Raw genomic sequence first — 24516 nt, forward strand, 5'->3', positions numbered from 1 at the left:
GATCTGTAAGCAGACTTCAATGATTCGAGTCTTGTCACTTACTTTATCTTATCCTGCCTTTCTTCTTCATAGAGTACAAATGTAACTGCTTCTTGTGGAAATCCTCTGCAGGCCCACCCTCCCAGAAGAGGACTCTCAACTGTGTCAGTTAATCATTCCTCTGACAGCTTAACACTTAAGAGAAATTGGTTAAATTGTTCACCTACTGTTTTCTGTTCTCTTTATTCTAATTTCCTCTTTTCTTATTTCTTTACTTTCATTTTTCCTGGGATTTCAGAAGGAAGAAATAATAGGTGAATGTTGTCAGTTCCCTAAGTTAAAAGAGACATTGGGAAACTTGTTAATAATTTTAGCCTAGAAAATAAAAGTTAGAATTTTTTATACCAGTGATTTTTTTTTTTTTTTAAGCTGTATTATCTCTATGTTGCCCAGGCTGGCCTGGAACTTCTGGGCTCAAACGATCATCTGCCTCAACCTCTGGGTAACTGGAACTATAGGCAGGTTTCATGGTGCTCAGCTCTTTCTTTTTGTTTTGTGTTTAATATGGGATCGCACCTTCATTTTCCCATTGTAACTTTAAACTTGACGATGTATATAAGACAAAATTTTACATTGTCATCTCTTAAATGCAAGTTATACAAACTATTGCCTAATATCAATCTCATAGTATTTAGCAAAAACTGTAAAGCTCTTTAGTTAGTATCATCAACCTGTAATTTCTATTTTGGGGACACATACCCCAAAAGTTGGGGAAATGAGTAAAAATGTAAAGTTATATGAAGATTTTCATAGTGCTGCTATGAAAATAAATAAGCCAGATATTTTACAGTAATTTTATAGGAAAATAATTAAACAATTTTGGGGTCAGAGATATAGCTCAGTGGGTAGAGTGCTTGCCTAGCATGCCCAAAGCCTGGGTTTAATCCCCAGCACTACAAACAAAAACAAAAACAGAAGAATTCTGGCAATATGATGAAGTGTCCAAATAAGTGCATAAATATTTCTTTATATATATGTCAAATAGAAAAAAGGCAGAATGCCAAATAGATAAAATTCTATTGGTGCTAGTCAATATCATTGACAAAATTCAGAATCAATTCTTAAGTTGAATATTTTATTTAAGAACTCTTCTGTAAAATGTTTTATAAATAACATACTTATTTTTAAAAAACTATTTTTTAGTTGTCAATGGACCTTTATTTTATTTATTTATATGTGGTGCTGAGGATCAAACCCAAAGCCTCACACACACCAGGCAAGTGCTCTACCATTGAGCTTCAACCCCAACCCCACATGTACTTATTATAAAATTTAAAATAACTGACCCCCAGATCTAGTAACCATAAACCCAGTAGAAAATTGTAAAAAAAATCCACAAAATTCCCAAACTCTCCCCAAATTCTTTCTTTAAAGGATGTTACCATAACAGTTTACTGTGAATTCTCTTATCACTTAATATAGTTTTATACCAGACACCTTGCTGACTGTATGGCACTGGCAGTGACTACACTAAAGCAAAGGAAGAATATCCTTGTCTTAATCTTCTTGGACTCCTGTTATAATTATATAAACTGAGTGGCTTATAAACAACAGAAATTTATTTCTCCCCCTTCTGGGGACTGGAAAATCAGTTTTTGGTGAGGCATCTTTTCTTGGTTCATTGGAATATTCATTCTTGCTGTATCCTCATGTGGTGGACTGGGCAAACAAACTCCTTTCCAACTTAACCAGGGCAATGGTTCTGTTGGCTTGAGCTTTGCCCTCCTGGCTACAGGACCACCTAATAATTCCATCACTTTGGGAATTAGAACTCAACATATGAATTTTGAGGACATAGACATTTGGTCTATAGAAATCATTGTATTTTGGTCAACTCTTTGATTAGAAGGAGTATGGTAATTTCTGAGATGCAGTTATTTTAAGCATGAACTTTGATTTTTTTTTCCTACTAGTGCTTAACCACTGAGCTATATCCTTAGCCCGTTTTATTCTTTATTTTGAGATAGAGTCCTACTAAGTTGTTTAAGACCTCGCTTAAGTTGCTGAGGCTGGCTTTGAACTTGTGATCCTCCTGCCTCAGCCTCCCAAGTCACCAGAATTGCAGGCATATACCACCAAGCCCAGCTTGATTGTTTCTTTAAGTCAAGCTAGCTGGGACAATGCTTAGAACAAAAATGTACTTGGTATGCATTAATTGATAAAGAATAGATATTCCTTGAATAACTTAGTTTAATTGGTACAGGGAAGAATATTAAGGTAATTCTGTTCTATGCAAAGAAGCCATTTTAAAAATATTTTGAGGCTGGGGTTGTGGCTCAGTGGTAAAGCGCTAGCCTAGCATGCATGAGGCCCTGGGTTCTATCCTCAGCACCACATAAAAATAAAATAAAAGGTATTATGTCCACCTACAACTATAAACAAAAACATAAAAAGTATATATTTTAATGTAGAAATAATTTCTTATAGTCAACTGAACTGGAAAGCTACTTCTTAAGGCCCTGTACATGTCTTGATAAAACACATCTGACCTGTGGGATATGTGATACTTTTTATACTAAACTTTTTTTTTTTTTTCCTTAAGGCTTCCAGACAAGCTGCAGGAATTCCAGGGATTACTCCAACTGAAGAAAAGTAAGTAATTATTTTTTTTTTTTGGAATCAAGTAGAATCAACTTATTTTTGGTATCAAGAGTAAACCATATTTTTAAATAATTCATCTTATTTGCTTTCTTTGTTTACTTTAAATTTACCTGTGGACATACCACCTAAACTTTATTAAGAGCTTGAAAGGAGGGCTTGGTAAATTGGAATCATTAATTGCTTTCATTTCTTCTTGCCAGAAAAAGCTGACAGTAGAAGGACAGAATTAAGATAGAAGGAAAGAAGAAAAAAATTGCCATAAGTGATCTGATGATTTCATCAGCCTATCGAGATGTCCACTGCTATCTCAGAATGAGGTGCTGCAGAAGTTGGATAGTTCTCCAGAATGTTCCTTATGTAGCTTTCTTATTTGCATTGTAGTGTAATCTCTCATACAAATCCATACCTAAATATAGCTATAGAAACATAACAAGAGGGCAAATGTAATTGAGTTTTAGATTTTATAGTAATTTGAATTTCATAAACATAACTTCATCTGTTTACATAGTTAATTCAGAGTCAAGTATGGTTTTCCTGATTTTTTTTCCAGGTTAAATTAATTATTTTGTTAAAATTTACTCTTTTATTAGAGATGGTAATCTTCCAGACATAATGAACAGTGGAAGTTTGCACGAGTTCCTGGTTGGTTTGCATGAGAGACATGGGCCTGTGGTTTCTTTCTGGTTTGGCAGGCGTCTTGTGGTTAGTTTGGGCACTGTTGATGTACTGAAGCAGCATATCAACCCCAATAAGACATGTAAGTTAAATTTCTATTAGTTGATTCTTATCTTTTAAGAATAAATCTTTATAAAAACTATACATTATTCTTATGAGGATTAGATATTATTTAGTCAGTACTTTATATTGTGTCCAGGCATTGTGCTGAAGTCTTTATTACACACTTAAAACTCAGTGTTGTAAAAGGATAGTTTTTTACTTTATAAGTATGCATAATAAAATGCGAATTATGGAAGGATCTTTTAGGGTTTCAGAAAATAATGCCAAGAAATAATAAATGGGATGGCATCAAGTTAAAAAGGTTTTGCACAGCAAAATAAATCATTTAGAATGTGAAAAGAAAACCGACAGAATAGGAGAAAATCTTTGCTAGCTACTCTTCTTACTAAGGATTAAAATCCAGAATATGTGAAGAACTCAAAAAACTTAACACCAAAAAAATAAATAACCCAAGGAATAAATGGGCAAATAAACTAAACAAACACTTCTTAAATGAAGAAATACAAATGGCCAACAAATATACAAAAAAATGTTCATCATTAGCAAAACTATTGGCATCTTATGCCAATCATAATGGCAGTCATCAAGAATACAAACAGTAGGACTGGGGATATAGCTCAGTTGGTAGATTGCTTGCCTCACATGCTTAAGGGCCTGGGTTCAATCCCCAGCACCAAAAAAAAAAAAAAAAAAAAAAAACCCAATAAGAAATGCTAGACAGGATGTGGAGAAAAAGGAACAGTTTTATGCTGTTGGTGGGATTGTAAATTAGCACAATCACTATGGAAATCAGTATGAAGGTCCCTCAACAGACTAGGAATGGAACCACCATATGATTCAGCAAAACTACTCCTTGATATTCATCCTAAAGAATTAAAGTCAGCATACTATAGAGACATATGCACAACAATGTTTATAGGAGCACAATTTATAAGAGCCCAACTATGGAACCTGCCTAAGGTGTCTATCAATGGATGAATGGATAAAAAAAATGTAGTGTTTCTACACAGTGGAGCCATAAAGAAGAATGATATTATGGCATTTTTTTGAAAATAGATGGAACTTGAAAACATTAAATAAAATAAGCCAAACTCAGAAAGTCATAGGTTATATGTTTTCTCTCATATGTGGAAGCTAGAGAGGACAAAAGGAAAAGAAAGGTTGTGGGGGATCTTAGGAAACTGAAGGGAGATTAATAGAGTAGAGGAAAAGCACTAGGGGGAGGGAGGAGAGGAAGAAAAGAGAAAATACCGTGGAATGATATTGACTAAATTATTATACTATGTACATGTAAAAATATATTGCAATGAATTCCACCATTATGTAGAATTATAATGCACCAATAAAAATGTGGAAAAATTTATTCCAAATTTAATCCCTTGTACTGGGGTGGGGAGTTCCTGGGTACATCTGGAAGTATAAATTTACAGGAACAGCTAGGAAAAACCTGAAAAATATATTAATAAAGAAAAACCTTGTACCTTCAAATAGTATAGTATATTGTAAAGCTATATTAATTTAAAGAATCTTGTTCTGTGATAGGATTAGACAGATTGATGGAATAGAGGAGGTAATTCATAAGACAAATCAAGTATGAAGGATAAAGGTAGCATTTTATAACAGAAGATAAGGGTCATACATGTTTTTGGGAAACTGATTAGCCAGTTGAATCTCAAACTGTTCACATTTAGAAGAGACTGTACAGAGTGTGAAAAGATTGTTGTGCTCTAGCTTATCATCTCTTACTTTCCTGCCTCTTTATTTTTTCACTAGAGGTATTTGTTGAGTTGTTTTTTTGTGTATTTGTTTGTTTTGAGTGATTATTTTTATTTAGAAATAGTTTGTCTGTTTCAGTGGACCCTTTTGAAACCATGCTAAAGTCATTATTGAAGTACCAATCTGGCAATGAGAGTGGAAGTGAAAACCTCATGAGGAAAAAATTGTATGAAAATGGTGTGACTAATTCTCTGCAGAGTAATTTTGCTCTCCTACTGAAGGTAAGGTGCTCTATAGTTTGGTCTGATGTTCTGCAATGTAGAGAATAGTGTATTTTTAAACTGTTGGTGTGCCCTAACTTTGCACTCTTTTTCCACCTCTTTTTCTAAACTGATTTTTATTCTCCTGAGATTTTAAAACAAAACCAACAAAAACACATGCCCACAAAAGAAAACCAAACAAACATTTGAACATCTAGATTCAGTGTGTAAGTAAGAATGATGAGAACAGAGAGACTGGAAGTTTTATCTATTTTTCCATTGTTTTTAGACTGGATTCTTAAGCCAGTATTTGCTAAAACATGATCTGAGCTCACTTAAAACAGTCCCTTTTAAGGTTAGCAAATATAAAAAAATCAGTATAATCTCATGTCCTAATAGATCATAATGAAACAAAACTAGAAATCATAAGCAAGAAAAATAACAGAAACCACATAAACACATGGAGATTGAACATTACTCTCTTAAATGAAGAATGGATCAAGGAAATGAGATTAGAAATCAAGAAATTCTCAGAAAAGAACAAAGAGACAACATATCAAAATTTCTGGGACAGTGTGAAAACTGTTCTAAATAGAAAAATTATAAGCACTGAGTGCCTACATTAAAAAATAAGGGGGCTGGGGAGATAGCTCAGTCAGTAGCGTGCTTGCCTTGTAAGCACAAGGCCCTGGGTTCAATCCCCAGCACCCCAAAAAAAAAAAAAAAAAAAAAAAGATTCCCATATAAATAAGCTTAGGTTCTATCTTAAGGCCTTAGAAAAAGAAGAATAACCCCCAAACCAGTAGAAGACAGGAAATAATTAAAATCAGAGCCAAAATCAATGAAACTGAGAATAAGAAAACAATACACAGCATCAATGTAACAAAGAGTTGGATCTTTGAAAAGATAAATAAGATTGACAAAACCTTAGCCAAACTAACCTAAAGACAGAGTAAGGAGATACAAATCAGCAAGTCAGAGATTAAAAAGGACATATCACCACAGAACCTTGTGAAATCCAGAGGATCACAGGAACTTACCTCAACATCATAAAGGCCATTTATGACAAATACAAAGCCAACATCAGACTAAAAAGAGAAAAACTAAAAGCATTTTCTCTAAGATAAGGAGTAAGACAAGGCTGTCCACTCTTACCACTCCTATTCAATGTAGTCCTTGAAGCACTAGCCAGAGTGATAAGGCAAGAAAAGGAAACCAAGGAGATACAAATAGGAAAAGAAGTCAAACTATCTCTGTTTGCAAAGAATATGATCTATGTCTAGAAGATCTATAAAATTCTACCAGGAGACTTCTAAAGCTTATAAATAGTTTAGCAAAGTAGAAAGACACAAGATCAACACAAATAAATCAATAGTTTTCCTATACTTCAACAGTGATTCAGCTGAGAAATAAATCAGGAAAACCATCCCATTCACAATAACCTCAAAAAAATAAAAAGAGAGAGAGAGAGAGAGAAAGGAATACTTGGGAATTAATCTAACCAAGAATGTAAAAGAGCTCTACAATGAAAATTACAGAACACTGAATAAAGAAGTTGAAGAAGATCTTCAAAGATGGAAAGACATCCAATGTTCTTAGATAGGTAAAATCAATGTTGTCAAAATGCCCATACTACAAAAAGCAATGTACAAATTTAAAGCAGTCCCTATCAAAATACCAATGACATTCTTCACACAATTAGAACAAAACAATTCTTAAATTCATTTGGAAGAATAAGAGACCCAGAATAGTCAAATCTTTAAGCAAGAAAATTAAAGCAGGCAGCATCACAATACCTGATCTAATGATAATGCAGAGCTGTAGTAACAAAAACAGCATGGTACTGGCATCAAAATAGACATAAAGACCAGTGGAAGAGAACAAAAGACACAGAGACAAATCCACATACCTACAGCCATCTGATATTTGACACAGGTGCCAAAAATATATTTTGGAGAAATGATGCGTTTTTAACAAATGGTTTTGGGAAAACTGGATAGGTGTATGTAGAATGAAATTATACCTCTATCTCTCATGCTGCACAAAGCTCAAATTGAAATGGATCAAAGACATAGGAATTAAACCAGAAACTTCACAAGTGCTAGATTTAAATCATAGCATCAAAACTCAGTGATATAGGTGCTGGCACTGACTTCCTTAACAATACCCCCAATGCACAAGAAATAAAACCAGGAATCAATGAGTGGATGCTATCAAACTAAAAAGTTTCTGCACAGCAAAGGAAACAATTAAGAGTATGAAGAGAGAACCTACAGAATGGGAGAAAATCTTGACTAACTCCTCCTCCAACAGAGGAGTAATATCCAAAATATACAAAGAACTAAAAAAAAATACCAAAACAAACAAACAAAAAACCCAATCAATAAATGGACAATAAAAGAACTAAAAGAAGAAACACAAATCCCAACAAATATGTGAAAAAATGTTCAACATCTCTAGCAATCAGGGAAATGCAAATCAAAATTACACTAAGATTTCATCTCAGTTCAGTCAAAATGGCAGTGATCAAGAATAAAAGCAATAAATGCTGACAAGGATGGTGGGGGGAAGGAAAACTTGTACATCGTTGGTGGTGCTGCAAACTAATACAATCCCTATGGAAAGTAGTATGGAGATTCCTCAAAAAACTAAGGATAGAACCACCAGATGACCTAGCTATCACACTTCTTGATATTTTTCCAAAAGATATAAAATTGGCATACTACAGTGATACAGCCACATCAATATTTATAGGAACACAATTCACATAACTAAATTATGAAATCAACCCAGATGCCTGTCAGTACACACACACACCCCACAATGGAGTTCCATTCAGCCATAAGATAAAATGAATTTATGGCATTTGCTGATAAATGGATGGAAATGGAGAATACCATGCTATATGAAATTGGCCAAACTCAGAAACTCAAAGGTCAATTGTTTTCTGTCATATGAGGAAGCTAGAGTAAAATGAAGAAAAGGGGGAGGGAAGGATAGGATAACTTAAAGAACCAATCAAATATAAATTAATAGACAAGTGAAAGGAAGTCTAATAGAGCAGAGGAAGGAGAATAGGAGAGGAGAAGGGGACAGAAGGGAAAAGGGGGGACATAGATTTCCATGTGTGTATGAGTTTATTGGGATGAACCTAACTACTGTATATAACTATAAAGCTCTTAAATAAATATATATATATTTATATAAATATATATATAAAAGACAAAAAAAGTTTCTCAATAAAAATGCAGATTACTTGGTTTCTACTTAGGCTGAATCACTGGGGGAAAGGGCTGACATTTTTAAGAAATTCCACAAATGATTTACAAAAGTCTGAGAATAACAATAGTAATCCATACTATTTCACTTTTGTCACTCAAGATCCTTGCTGAGCAGTGTGTTATCTGACAGTTCTCTGTTTCTCCACAGGACTCTTCCAACCCTGAACCCTTAATCTAGTACTGGCAGTCACACCAACCCCTTTGCTTGCCGTAGATGTCCTTGCCTCCTGCTTATCTGAGATGAGAGCTCCTAACATGTGGCCTCCTCCAGTTTCCTATTCTGCACCAGCAGACTTTAGCCATCCCAGTCCTTTGTTCTTTCTTCTGATCTTAAACCTAAACCTTAAGGAATCTTCTGTTTTTTCCCCCTCAGTGCTAGGGATTGAATCCTGAGCCCGATATGTGCTTGGCAAGGGCTGTACCACTAAGCTATTCCCTCAACCCAAAGAATTCTTTCTTCTTTCCAAAGCTAACCCATTCATCTGTGCCTTCTTTAATGAATGTAATTTATAAAAGTATAATATGGTTACTGTAGTAAACATGGAAAATCTAACATATAAAGAAGTCACCCATAATTTCACTATGTCACTACATATATATTAGTATATTATTGAGACATACTATCTACATAATTTTATATACTTTTTACTTCAGAACATACCATAAACATTTTTTCCATTTCGTTAACATGTTTCCAAAATAACCTTAAAATTATTTTTCTTGTAGTTATTTTATAAAATATGTTAAATTTTAGACAAGTGCAAAGGGATAAAAAGCATTTTTTTGTGCTATTCATTATGCAGTGATAACCATGTTTAACATTTTAAAATACTTTATATTGTTCCAGTGTTTTCTTTGCACAATAGAATTTTAGTGTAATCAGCAAATAGTGTATGAATTGACCCTGCATTTTAAATTTACCATTGTATTATAAACATTTTTATAATACTTAGTATTCTTTGAAAATCACATTTGAGAAGAATCTCTAATAACAGTTTGACCTCCTTTTATCTTCAAATTGGTCTACTTCTCTCCATCAGCACTGCTACTGCTGTAGTTTAAATTTCCATAATTTTTTACCTGGATTTCTTATTCCTCTACTTTCTTTTTTGGGGGGCTTGGCGGGTAACCAGGGATTGAACTTAGGGGCACTCAACCACTGAGCCACATCCCCAGCCCTATTTTGTAGTTTATTTAGAGACAGGGTCTCACTGAATTGCTTAGCACCTCGCTTTTGCTGAAGCTTCCTCTCCCCATCTGTTTTCCATTCTCTGCAGGAATTCTTTTTATGACATGAACCCCTGGTGATTTAGTGAAACCTTTGGACTTCACTGAGAATAATTTTTTCTGGTTTTGTTTGTTCGTTTTGTTTTGTTTTTGTTGTTGTTGTTTGGTGCTGAGCATGGAACCCAGGGCCTTTTAGTATGCTGGGCAAATGCTGTACCATTGAGTTGCATCCTCAGTCCTGAGAACATTCTAAAATATATAGCTACAAAGGAAACCAATGCAGTTATCAAAGTGTTATTTAAAAACATATATACTTGTGATCTTATAATATATGTTTCTTTGTGAATGCATTAAATAACATTTAAGTGCTTCCAAAAACTTCCATGATGTTAAAGTAGTATGTTGTGATGCATAAAATAATTATTTTGGGATTTTTATAACTATAATATAATGTGAAAGTATTTTGAGATTCGTATTGGTTAAAAAATCAAAAGGCTTATAATCACAATTGAGGAAAAGCTAAATTTTATTTAAGAGATTAGAGAAAAAGAATTTTTTCCCTCATCTAAGTTCATGGACTCCTGGATTCTATGTACAGATCCTTTGATGTCTGTAGATTCTAGGTCTAGAACCTTTAGAATAGATATGTTCAAAATATACATTTTATTATTCCCTAGCTCAAAAATCTTCAGTTTTCCCTGTGTTCTATGTGGAAACTCCAGAATTTTTAATGTAGTTTTGGAGATGATGTATAGTTTGCATGCCTACCTTTCCAGCCTCGTTTCCTGCATCTTGTTTTGTGTATATATTCCAGCCATACTTGCCCTTTTATTTCTTCAGACATACCCTTTTCTCTTTCTCAAGGCCTCTGTATATGCTGTTCCCATGGTCTGGAATGCCCTCCCTAATCATCCACACATCTAGTTAATGCATGCACATTCTTCAGGCCCTAATTTATTTATTTATTTTTGGTACTGGGGATTGAACCCAGGGGCACTTTACCACTGAGCTACATCCTGGCCCTTTTTTCATTTTCTATTTTGAGATAATGTCTCAAAGTAACAGTAAGTTGCTGAGGCCAGCCTCAAACTTGGGATCCTCCTGCCTTAGCCTCCTGAGTCTCAGAGATTACTGTGCCCAGCCAGATCCTACTTTAAATGTCACTTTCCCAAGAAAGCTATCTCTGATCATCCCACCATCCCTTTTTAGGTGCTATCATGACACTCTGCCTTTCCTTCACATCATTTTTCCCAACTTACAATTCTTCCTGTGTCTGTGATGCTCAGGATTGAACTCAGGGCCTTGTGCATGCTCAACAAGTGCTCTACTACTGAGTCGCCCTCCCTGCCAGTTTGTAATTCTTTCAGTGTATCACCAAAGTTTGTGCTCCTTGAAAGTGGGGACTATTCTGATTAATATACTTGACTCTTGGTATAGAGCAGGCTCTTAGGAAACTCCTGACTGAATACTGATCAGTTTAAAGTTCCTCAATTCTTTGACTCTTCTGTTAACCTCCATGGGTTTATTCTGTTATTTTCTTCTCTGAAACATTTTTTCCAACCCTGCCTGGCTAATTCTACTCAAACCTCCAGTTTAGCTAAGTATATTCTAAGTATATGTACCCTCTCTAAACTTCCATAACAACAATCTGGATATACTTACGTAGCAAGAGTAATCAATTTTCTCCTCTTTCTTTCCCATCTTAGATTATTTTCATTCCAATTTCCCTAGTCTGTATACTTGAAACAAAGCTTTTTATTGTTGTATATTTATTGTAGCCTCTTGGAAAAATAGCATTATTGTATAGGGAAAGGCTGTTAAGCTTGGACATCAGGTACAGAGCCTTTTCACCTTGTTATCTTTTGGTATCTGCATGATCTTTGTGTGTTACTTGACCCTTGTTTTTGTTTCTCCTCTGTAAATTGGGGATAAGAACATCCACATTACAAATTGCTGTGAGGATTCTATGTACAACACCTAACACAGGTCCTAGGACACAGTAACCCCTCAAGAAATATCTTTCCTCAGAACTGGGTTTGTGGCTGTGGTCGAGCGCTTGCCTAGCATGTGTGAAGCACTGGGTTCAATTCTCAGCACTGCATGTACATAATAAAATAAAGGTCCATCAACATTTAAAAAAAATTAAGGGCTGGGGAGATAGCTCAGCTGGTAGAGTGCTTGCCTTGCAAGCCCAAGGCCCTGAGTTTGATCCCCAGTACTGAAAAAAAAAAAAAAATGCTTAAAAAAAATTAAAAAGAAGAAAGAAATACCTTTCCTTGCCTTTTGTATGAGAAGTAGTTTTTCCTACTGTGTATTTGCTGGCTGCCTCCCCTCCACATTCTTCTGTTTTATGAACATTTTTCCTTGCTTATGTTTTTCTTGCTCCTCTGAAATGATACCTCCTTAAAGTTTCCAACGTGGCTAATGTGTTTTCCTGTTTCATGCGGTTGTTAGTGTCTCATTTGGAGGGTTACATTGAAGTTCATATTGTATAGAGATTGAACCCACATTCACTCAGAAATGTACACACACACCCAACTTACACTCACATCATATAGATTAATAATTTTTTTCAATATCGGAAAATTTTGAAGAAGCAAAAACAGAGACTAGTATAATGACCATTCATGTACTTATCACCAAATTTTAATAGTTATTAACTTTCATTCAGTGTTACTTTATCTATACCCATACGTCCCATCTTCTTTATATGACATTAAAGCAAATCTCAGGCATAATACCAACGCAAACATGATATTTAAAGGGCTTAACAATATTTAGCAGATAATAGTCACATGATCAATTTCCATTTCTTTTCCTTTCCCTCTTCTCTAACTTTATTTATTCCTCCTAAAAATGTTCTGACTGTACATTATAAACACTTTGTTAACTTTTTTTGAGTTTTAAAAATACCTAGTAACTCTTAAAAGGACACCTTTATTGACTCTTTATGCTTTCTGCTTTCAAAAATTACATTTGGTCAATGTTTCATGCCATTTTTTTTTCCTTATTGGCTCTCTGTTGGTAACTCAAACGTTTTCTATTCAAGGCTTGATGCTGGCTTTCTGACTTCACCATAAGCATTAATTCATAAGTTCATTCCTCTCTGTAGTTTTGCATCTAAAAACAGACCGGACAAGAACTTTAACTATAGTTGACTGCTGGTTATTCTGTATCCTTTTCAGTTCACAATTTGTAACTGGTAGCCAGTATTCTCAGGGCTGTCAAGACCTTATATACCCAGAGTCCCAGGCTTCATTGTCACCATTGCTATTTTGTATCCCAGGGTTTTATATCCACTGTGCTCACCTGTGGAGTTCTATGAATCTCTCATGCTACCTGCTTTGATGGTCACAGCTGTTTCTGTCACTGTTCATTGTCCTCCCCAGAAGTAGTTATGGGACATCTTTCTGAGCATCCACCAATTAGAATTTTCCTTTTCATTCCATTTGAACACCTAACATTTGTCAGTAAGAAATACTTTAGTGTCTAATTGTATATCTCCAGGGAATTTTATTCATTTCTCTTTGCTTTGCTTTCAATGATGGAAGTACCTTTTTCTTTTCAGTAATTATTGTTGAAAGCCTTAGTGATTCTGACGTCTGTGCTTCAAAATATATAATTCTCACTTCCTTTATCTTTTATGACAGCCTCCATTTTCCAAACTTTCTTTTTTGTTTGTATTCTGCCCTTTTCTCTTCTTAAGCAAAGACTAATCCAGGTGGAAAATTAGTTCCCAATTTTCACGTTTCCTGCTGTCATGTTTTCAGGATTTGGTGCATAGACAGGTCTGTATGCAAGAAACCTGCCTCAGGTTTATGTTATCAACCCTATTGTGCAAACCAGGTACTTAAGATAGGCATTAGTCAGAAATAGTAATTAAATAATTAATCAGCAAGAAAGTAGTGAGGAGTGCTGCTGTCAGAGCATGTCTTTTTTTTTTTTTGTACCAGGTATTGAACCCAGGGTTGCTTAACCATTGAGCCACATCCCCAGCCCTTTTTCATATATTATTTAGAGACAGGATCTCACTGAGTTGGTTTAGGTTCTAAGTTGCTGAGACTGACTTTGGACTCATGATCCTCCTGCCTCAGCCTCCTTAGCTGCTTTAAGTACAGGTGTGTGCCACTGCTTCCGGCTAACCAATGGTTTCTTTAAGACTAGGTATAACAACACTGTTTACAAGAATTGCTGCCTTAAAATAAGTTGTATGTTTCATATTGCCACAGTGAAACTTGTGGGTTTTTCTTCTTCTTTTTTTTTTTGTTTAGATGTGAGTTCTGCATTCAGACTAAATCCTCTAATGATTAATCCTCTCGACTCTGTCTTGTGAATTCTGACTCCTTCCAGTCCTGACCGTCTTTGCTTCAAGGCTGTGTATAAACCTCCACTTTATTTCTGTGAGTGTAACTTCTCTCTTCTGTACTTTAGTCCTGTATTTTCCTGTGGCTCCTGGGCTAGAATTTTAGATTTTAGAATTTATAGCTATTATCTGGAATTGGCTTTAATTGATAACAGTAATATTAATAAACAAAATTATTGAATTAATTGATTTAATAGTTTGCATTAACTCATTTAAGCCTTATAAGAATTTTACACGTAGGTATTGTTTCCCACTTTTTACAGATGAAGAAAATGAAGCGCAGAATATTTAAGTAACTTGTCCAAGGCTGAATAGCTAATAAAAAAGTAGTAGGATTAGGACTTGATCCCAGTCACTTGTCTCTAGAACTTTATACTTATCCACAAGCCTGTAGGCCAGTTCTGCTTCCCTAGGATGTATTTTGTTTGGTGGTTTTTGTTTTTTAAAAATTTCTCTAGGGCTGGGGATATAGCTCAGTTGGTAGAGTGCTTGCCTCGCATGCACAAGGCCCTGGGTTCAATTCCCAGCACCACAAAAAAAAAAAAAAATTCTCTAGACTTGCAGTTAATAATATCCTAATGCAAGGTGGAATTAAAAATCACTTGCTCTGCTTTGCTGGGCATGTAGCTCAGTGGTAGAGCACTTGTCTAGCATGTTTGAAGCCCCAGATTTGATCCCTGCAGAACACACACACACACACACACACAAAATCACTTCTCTGAAATTCTAATAATTTTGTGATAATTACTAAATAAATTGATAAACACTTTTAAAAAATTATTCTTAATTTTTTTTAGTTGTAGATGGACAGAATGCCTTTATTTTATTTGTTTGTTTTATGCAGTGCTAAAGATCAAACCCAGTACCTCACACATGCTGGGCAAGTGCTCTGCCACTGAGCTACAGCCTTAGCCTGCTAAATACTTTTTTTAAAAAAGGAAATTTGTATTTTTCTGAATATATTATATATATATATATATATATGTACACACACACATATATATATATATATATATGTACACACACATATATATATGCTAAAATCTTATCTGTTTCCAGTTCTTGGGCTTATGAGAACCTCCTGCTTCAGCCACCCCATGCACCACCATGCCCCATTTAGCTATTAATTAATTAATTAATTAATGTTCAGTATTGGGGATAGACCCAGGGCCTTGTGCATGCTAGCTGAGTACTCTACCTCTGAACTATCTACACAGTCCTAGCATAGTATTTTAGTGTTAATGTTCTGAAGATGTCTGTAGGTGATTATATATTTATTTAATAATAATAATAATAATAATAACATGTATTTATTTTATATTTGTATATTATATATTTATTTAATATTTAATACATATTTATTTAATATGATTAGATAGATACATTTGTTGAGTCTTTACAGTTTATAATCATAAACATGAGATTTATGCTTGATTATTATTATAGCTGGTAGTAAATATTCTAACATAAACATTTAACCATACTGTTAAACCACTAGATCTGATTGACAGAATTCTTAGCCATATAAAGGTACATCAGTAACACAAGACAAAATTAAGAGAGGTATTTTTATTTTTATTTGTGCACTTTAATTGTACGTAATGGTGGAATTTGTTGTTTTATTTTCATACACGCACACAATAAAACGATATAACTTGGTCAGTATCATTCCTCAGTATTTCCCCATTTCCTCTCCTCCTCCCTTCCCTAGTCCCTTTCTTCTACTGATTTGCCTTCGATTTTCATGAGATCCTCCCATACCCCTCTTTTCCTTTTTTCCTTTCTAGCTTCCACATATGAGAGAAAACTATGACCCTTGACCTTCTGAGTTGGGCTTATTTTGCTTAACATAATGTTCTCAAGTTTCTTCCATTTTCCTGCAAATGGCATAACTTCATTATTCTTTATGGCTAAATAAAATTCCAATGTGTATATATGCTGTGTTTTTTTTTTAAGTTCCATTCTTCTGTTGACAGACACCTTAGACTGAGTCCATAGTTTGGCTGTTGTGAATTGTGCTGCTATAAACATGGGTATGCATGTATCACTGTAGTATGATGACTTTAATTCCTTAGGATAAATACCAAGGAGTGCATTGCTGGGTCTTATGGTGGTTCTTTTCCTAGTCTTTTGAAGAACCTCCATACTGATTTCCATAGTGGTTGTACTAATTTACAGTTCCACAACAGTGTAAAAGTGCCCCTTTTCTCTACATCCTCTCTAACATTTCTTATTGTTTGTATTCTTGATGACTGCCCTTCTGACTGGTATGAAATGAAATCTCAGTATAGTTTTGACTTGCATTTCCCTAATTGCTAATGATGATGAACATTTTTTATGTATTTGTTGACCTTTTGTATTTCTTCTTTAGAGATGTATCCACAAATTGACCAGGGCAGGTAGTGTGTACAGCATGGATGTGTTAGACAAAGGAATAATTTACATACTGGGCAGGACGAAGCACAACTGTGAGATTTCATCATACTGCCCAAAAGGGCACACTGTAAACTTGTTACTTATTTCTGGCATTTTTTGTTTAATATTTTCAGACTAACTGAAATTGTGGATCTGGGGGGGGACTACTGTGTGTGGAATCATTTTGTTGGTAACTTGAAAGTAAATTGTGTGTGCACACATGCATGCATGTGTGTATGTTTCTGGGAATCCAACCCAGGACCTTGCATATGCCAGGAAAAGTGCCCAACCACCAAGCTACACCTCTAGCCTAAAAGTAACTTTAAGTTATATAGCCATATTGTATTTTGTGGGTTTTTTAATTGTATTTTAATCACTATTTTCGTGTTTTATTCATACTTCACTCAAATCTGTTTGTTTTTTCTTTTTTCTTTTCTTTTTTTTTTTTTTTTTTTTTGGTGCTGGGGATCGAACCCAGGGCCTTGTACTTGCAAGTCAAGCACTCTACCAACTGAGCTATCTCCCCAGCCCCTCATCTCTTTTTTTTAATATATTGTTTTTTAGTTTTTTTTTTATTTTTATTGTAAACAAATGGGATACATGTTGTTTCTCTGTTTGTAATGGAGTAAAGACATACTATTTGTGTAATCATACATTTACATAGGGTTGTTTTTTAGTTATTGATGGACCTTTATTTTCTTTATTTATTTATTCATGGTGCTGAGAATCGAACCCAGTGCCTCACACATGCTAGGCAAAGGCTCTACCACTGAACCACCACCCCAGCCCTTTTTATCTCTTTTTTGAGATATCGTCTCACTGTGTTGCCCATTCTGGTCTTGAATTCCTGGACTTAAGGGATCCTCCTGGGTCAGCCTCCATAGTAGCTAGAACTACAGACAGACTTCTGAAAGTTCTTTTAAAAGTATATTAACTGGTCTGAGGGTGTAGCAGAGACTTACCTAACGTGTGTGAGGCACTGGATTTTGATCCTTAGTATCACATAAAAATAAATAAATAAAATAGAGGCATTCAGTCCATCTATAACTTACAAAAAATATGTTTTATAAAATGTGTATAACTGAATCAATTCTGTTAACCTGTACTTCTGTTTTCCAAGAAATAGGTCTTATAGTCCAAATGTTTTACTTTAAATAGGAGAAATCTCTATAATGCTAAAACTTTTCATTTTGAATATTCTATTTCTCACAAAATTTAATTTTAATCCTTTATAATAAAACTTTCATAGAGTTGACATGGAAAAGGAACTTAACTTGAGTTCCTAACATGGTAGAGACATTCCATATATTAGCTCACAGAACCTTTACTATATTATGTGACATGGTTACATTCATCCCTGTCACAACAACCATGCAAGTTAGCAGGTGTCACCCTAGCTAAACTGTTGAGGTATCTAAACTTTAGGTTAAGCACATTTCCTGAAGCCACTTTACTTCTAAGTGTCAGAGACAGAAAAAAAATCAAGATTTTTCTAGGGCTGTGGGTGTGGCTCAGGGGTTAAGTACCCTGGGTTCAATCCCTGGTACCAAAAAAAAAAAATTTCTGACTACAGTTTGTGATCTTTTTACTATGTATTATTTTCACTCTACCAGTTATTTGGTGAATGAAGAAATGACAGAGGGGCTCTTAAGAGGGTCCTGTTTTGAAGCTGTGATAGAAAGAATCAATAAACATGAATCATATTTATTGATTATTTATATCAGAAGCATTCTGGTAAACCTCTACTATTTTTAAGTAGATGCTAAGATTTTGGTCTCTCCAATTTCCATTAGGTTTAGGGTTTTTCTGTCTTTGAATGTTTAATTTACCTTCTCTCTTTATATTGTTGTGGTGGTTTGGTTTTGCTTTTCATCTGTCCTTTAGCAGAGGTTGAACATGATGTTGAAATGTGATTATATATAAAGCCAGAGTCTGAAATACCTAATGCTTACTTTAGTTATGGAGTTGAACTGTGTATGCCATGAAATGAATCTATTTGCTGAATTTTTCTAAGATTTAATGAGGTGAAAGAAATTGTTGCTGGGCACAGTGGCACACATCTATAATCCCAGCCACTGGGAACGCTGAAACGGGAAGATCACGAGTTCAAAGCCAGCCTCACCAACAGCCAGGCGCTAAGCAACTCAGTGAGACTCTGTCTCTAAATAAAATACAAAACAGGGCTGGGGATGTGACTCAGTGGTCAAGTGCCCCTGAGTTCAATTCCTGGTACCTGCCCCCCAGAAAAAGAATAAATTGTTGTGGCCCTCTGTTTTCTTTCAGCTTTCAGAAGAATTATTAGATAAATGGCTCTCCTACCCAGAGACCCAGCATGTACCCCTCAGCCAGCATATGCTTGGTTTTGCTATGAAGTCTGTTACACAGATAGTAATGGGTAGTACATTTGAAGATGACCAGGAAGTCATTCGCTTCCAAAAGAATCATGGCACAGTAAGTCTAGTGACAAATTTTAAATTACTGTTTTCATCAAACTGGATGATAGAATGCTGACTTTGCCTCTCAGGAAAATTTAAGATTCCTTGTTTTGACCTAAAAAAGAACAATGTAAGCAAAAATAACTCTTTTCTTAAAAAAGTTAATCGCGCGCGCGTGTGTGTGTGTGTGTGTGTGTGTGTGTGTGTGTGTGTGTTAGTGGGGATAGGAACCTAGGGGTACTTTACCACTGAGGTATGTCCCCAGCCCTTTTTATTTTCTATTTTGAGACAATGTTGCTAAATTGCTAAGCTGGCCTTGAACTTGCGATCCTCCTGCCTCAGTTTCTTGAGTTGCTCGGATTACAGATGGGTGCCACCACGCCCAGCTAAGAACTACTTTTTTCTTCTTCTTTTTTTTTTTTTTTTTTTTTTTTTTCTTTTTTTGTGTGTGTGCATGTGTGTGTGTTTGGGCTTAGGTTCAAACCCAGGGCTTTGTGCATACTAGCTAGGCAAGTGCTCTGCCACTGAGTTAAATCTCCAAAACCAAGAATTGCTTTTTTTTAAGCAAATAACTTTTTGAAATGTAAAAGGTATGTGACTAAAGAATTTTTCTTTTAATACTTAATAGTATGTTATAAAAGTAATATTGAATTCTAGAATAAGGAGAAAAGCTGCACTTAATAGAACTAGATTATGTCATACAGAGGAAGAAGTTCAACAAAGTCAGTGGAGCAAAAAAATGCTAATGAGGTAAATATGATTAGAAGCAAGGAAATTCAATCCAAAACTGATTATTGTTTGCCTTTTCTAGATTCACATGTGGAATTTACTCTTTTTTTAAATCAATCTCAACATTATTTGGTTGAAATCATATTTAGATTATTTTGTTGAAGTCTACCATATTTCAGATCTGAGAAATTATTCCTTATATTAAAATCTATAAAAACAGGATGAAGGGTTGGGGATATAGCTCAGTTGGTAGAGTGCTTGCCTAGCAGCACAAGGCCCTGGGTTCAATGCCCAGCACCACAAAAACAAAAAACAAAGCAAAAGCAAAAAAACAGATTGAATAATCTTCATCTAAATAATGTGTTCTAAACAAAATTCTTCAGAAACTGTAGGCTAATTCCCTGTCACTGTTTAATAATATACTTTTTTCTGTTAAAATAACCTTACTGCTTTTGTCTGATGGTTAAAAAAACAAAGCAATAAAAAACTTTTTCATAAACCTTTCATATATTCAGGCATATAAAAATTAAAGTGGAAAAATATTCTTTTGGCAGTACTAGTACTAGAGATTGAACCCAGTGGTACTAGTGGGTCGTACCACTAAGCCACATCTTTAGCCCTTTTTGTTTTTTCTTTCAAGACATGGTCTTGCTAAGTTGCTGAGACTGATCTCAGACCTGTGGTCTTCCTGAAAATCATTTTAAATTCTACTTCCCAAAGTAAACCATGCTATGTCTCCTGGCAAAACAAATGGTTAGGGAATTCCTAAAATATCTTCTCATTTAATGAAGAATCAATTTTTTTAATTAAATGTTGACAAAAGAGCATTTTTAAAAAGAGACTTCCACCCTTGCTTCCAGGACTTTCTTTTTTTTTTTTTTTTCTGGGGCTGGGCGAGGGTAGGTACCAGGGATTGAACTCAGGGGTACTCGACCACTGAGCCATATCCCCAGCCCTATTTTGTATTTTATTTAGAGACAGGGTCTCACTGAGTTGCGTAGTGCCTCGCTTTTGCTGAGGCTGGCTTTGAACTCAAGATCATTCTGCCTCAGCCTCCTGAGCTGCTGGGATTACAGACATTTACCACCATGCCCGGGATCCTGATTTTCTTCTAACCACTGATATCCTACATGTTTTTAGCTGTTTTCCTTTTCCTTCTTTCCTTGTAACTTCAAAGCAAAAATTATTTCAAACTTACAGAAAAGTTAGAGCTTGTACAGGGATTCCCTTTCCCCAATTCAGTGGTATTTACATTTTGTTCCGTTTGATTTTTTTCATTCATCCATCCGTCTGTCTATCTGTCTATCTATACATCTATTCATATAGCCAACCCATCTCTGTATCCTTTCCTTCCCCCTATCCTGAACCACATAAGAGCAGAATGGACATTTTACCTCTAAATATCCTTAGCCTGTATTTCCTAAAACAAGGATATTTTCTTATATAGTAACAACTTGGTAAGTTTAAAATTGATAAAATACTATTAGCATTCAGAACCTATATTCAAATTTCTTCAGTTATCCCAATAATGAGTCCTTTCTGGACCTCAGCCAATGTTTATCAGTATTTCAGCTGAAGTAAAAATTTGTAATTGCCTATGAATTTTATTTATCCATTTATGCCATTAAGTTAAAAAAAAAAAAGGACACGCTGCTGCTGTGTCATTTTTCCTTATTCCTACTTAAAAAAAAAAAAAGAACTTTTCACGAACTTTTTACTTTCCAATTGTAATTAATTTGAAAGTGCCTTGACTGAAATCATTTTATATATTTGATCCCTGTCCTAGAAACTATGGAATTAATGTAAGTTATGCCGCCTCTTAAAAGGAAGAACTTAATTATTGGATTTGTTGGTGAATAGTTTCTTACTTATTTGCTTATATTGTTCTATATTTAGAAAATGTGGAACTGTTAAGAAAATGTGCATACTAGATAATAGCTACATATTTTCCTGTTTTCAGGTGTGGTCTGAGATTGGAAAAGGCTTTCTAGATGGATCACTTGATAAAAGTGCAACTCGGAAAAAACAATACCAAGATGGTAAGTTTGGTCACTCTTGATTTTTAATAAGGACAAAAAGATATGTGCCCCAGTTTGAGCAGGTTTATCTCTGAATGGTGAGATTATAAGCCATTTTTTTTCTCTTTATGCTTTTTTCCTACAATGCAAGGTTTTTTGGGTTTTTGTTTTTGTTTTGTTTTGGTTTGGTTTGTTTTTTTTTTAACAAAAGAGGAAAAAGTAGGAAGTAAGTAAAAAGATACTCTAGTACTCACTGCAGAATGAGTACATGCTACCAGATTCATGAAAAACGTAAGGGTATAATCCTAAGAAGGCAATTTGGCAGTACATAAATAATGAGTCATAAATAATGAATGAACTGTCTAGAAAAAGATAATATTCATGAATATTTTTCTGTGTGTGGTGCTAGGGATCAAACTTAGAACCTTGAACATACTGGTCAAGCACTCTACCCCTGTAGAGCACCCCTAACCCTTATTTTTTGTAATACTATTTCTTTTTTCTTTTTTTTTTTTTTTATTGTAAACAAATGGGATACATGTTGTTTCTCTATTTGTACATGCATAGGGTAATGTTGTTTGATTCATTCTGTTATTTTTTTCCCTCCCATCCCTCTTTTCCCTCTATACAGTCTTTCCTTCCTCCATTCTTACCACCTTCCTTAACCCTAATCCTAAACCTAACCCTAACCCTAACGCTAACCCCTCCCATCCCCCATTGTGTGTCATCATCTGCTTATCAGCGAGATCATTCGTCCTTTAGTTTTTTGAGATTGGCTTATCTCACTTAGCATGATATTCTCCAATTTCATCCATTTACCTGCAAATGCCATAATTTTATCATTCTTTATGGCAGAATAATATTCCATTGTGTATATATATATATATGCACCAGTTTCTTTATCCATTCATCAATTGAAGGACATCTAGGCTGGTTCCACAATCTGGTTATGGTGAATTGAGCAGAAGTGAACATTGATGTGACTGTATCTCTGTAGTATGCTGATTTTAAGTCCTTTGGGTATAGGCCAAGGAGTGGGATAGCTGGGTCAAATGGTGGTTCCATTCCAAGCTTTCTGAGGAATCTCCATACTGCTTTCCAGAGTGGCTGCACTAATTTGCAAACCCACCAGCTATGTATGAGTGTACCTTTTTCCCCACATCCTCTCCAACACCTATTGTTGCTTGTGTTCTTGAAAATCGCCATTCTAATTGGAGTGAGATGGAATCTTAGGGTAGTTTTGATTTGCATTTCTCTTATACTAGAGATGTTGAACATTATTTCATATGTTTGTTGATTGCTTCTACATCTTCTTCTGTGAAGTGTCTGTTCATTTCCTTAGCCCATTTGTTGATTGGATTATTTGTATTCTTGGTGTAGAGTTTTTTGAGTTCTTTATATATTCTGGAAATTAGCTCTCTATCTGAAGTATGAGAGGCAAAGATATTCTCCCACTCTGTAGGCTTTCTCTTCACATTACTGATAGTTTCCTTTGCTGAGAGAAAGCTTTTTAGTTTGAATCTATCCCAATTGTTGATTCTTGCTTTTATTTCTTGTGCTATGACAGTCCTGTTAAGGAAGTCTGATCCTAAACCAACAAGTTGAAGATTTGGACCTACTTTTTCTTCTATAAGATGCAGGGTCTCTGGTCTGATTCCGAGGTCCTTGATCCATTTTGAGTTGAGTTTTGTGCAGGGTGAGAGATATGGGTTTAGTTTCATTCTGTTGCATATGGTTTTCCAGTTTTCCCAGCACCATTTGTTGAAGAGGCTATGTTTTCTCCATTGCATGTTTTTGGCTCCTTTGTCTAGTATGAGAAAATTGTATTTATTTGGGTTTGTGTCCATGTCCTCTATTCTGTACCATTGATCTACCTGTCTATTTTGGTATCAATACCATGCTGTTTTTGTTACTATTGCTTTGTAATAGAGTTGAAGATCTGGTATTGCGATACCCCCTGCTTCACTCCTTCTGCCAAGGATTGCTTTAGCTATTCTGGGTTTCTTATTCTTCCAGATGAATTTCATAATTGCTTGCTCTATTTCTGTAAGGTACATCATTGGGATTTTAATTGGAATTGCATTGAATCTGTATAGTACTTTAGGTAGTATGGCCATTTTGACAATATTAATTCTTCCTATCCAAGAACATGGGAGATCTTTCCATCTTCTAAGGTTGTCTTTAATTTCTCTCTTTAGTGTTCTGTAGTTCTCATTGTAGAGGTCTTTCACCTCTTTTGTGAGATTGATTCCCAAGTATTTTATTTTTTTCGATGCTATTGTGAATGGGGTAGTTTTCCTAATTTCTCTTTCTGAAGATTCATCACTTATGTATAAAAATGCATTGGATTTATGAGCATTGATCTTGTAACCTGCTACTTTACTGAATTCACTTATGAGTTCTAAAAGTTTTCTGGTGGAATTTCCAGGTTCCTCTAAATATATAATCATGTCATCAGCAAACAGGGATAGTTTGAGTTCTTCTTTTCCTATTCGTATCCCTTTAATTTCTTTGGTTTGTCTAATTGCTCAGGCTAGAGTTTCAAGGATGATGTTGAATAGAAGTGGTGAAAGAGGGCATCCCTGCCTTGTTCCAGTTTTTAGGGGGAATGCTTTCAGTTTTTCACCATTTAGAATGATATTGGCCATGGGCTTAGCGTAGATGGCCTTTATAATGTTAAGGAATGTTCCCACT

The 24516-nt window shown here is 35.0% G+C and overlaps 1 protein-coding gene across 5 annotated transcripts in view; it reads left to right on the forward strand.

The window, feature by feature from the left end:
* LOC124981328 (cytochrome P450 20A1) overlaps window positions 1-24516 on the forward strand; it is a 55029-nt gene that overhangs the window by 11014 nt on the left and 19499 nt on the right. For 2 of the 5 annotated variants that reach the window (XM_047547630.1, XM_047547627.1), the window contains exons 2-6: window positions 2582-2631; window positions 3231-3397; window positions 5233-5375; window positions 18924-19091; window positions 21765-21843. In XM_047547630.1, coding sequence (XP_047403586.1) covers window positions 2582-2631; window positions 3231-3397; window positions 5233-5375; window positions 18924-19091; window positions 21765-21843 — 607 coding nt within the window. Of the gene's footprint in view, window positions 1-2581; window positions 2632-2827; window positions 2958-3230; window positions 3398-5232; window positions 5376-14168; window positions 14263-18923; window positions 19092-21764; window positions 21844-24516 lie in introns of those variants that run through there. The other 3 variants (XM_047547628.1, XM_047547629.1, XM_047547631.1) reach the window with 3 other exon arrangements.

The sequence above is a fragment of the Sciurus carolinensis genome, chromosome 3, assembly GCF_902686445.1.
Source record: "Sciurus carolinensis chromosome 3, mSciCar1.2, whole genome shotgun sequence".
NCBI classification, from domain to species: Eukaryota; Metazoa; Chordata; class Mammalia; order Rodentia; family Sciuridae; genus Sciurus; species Sciurus carolinensis.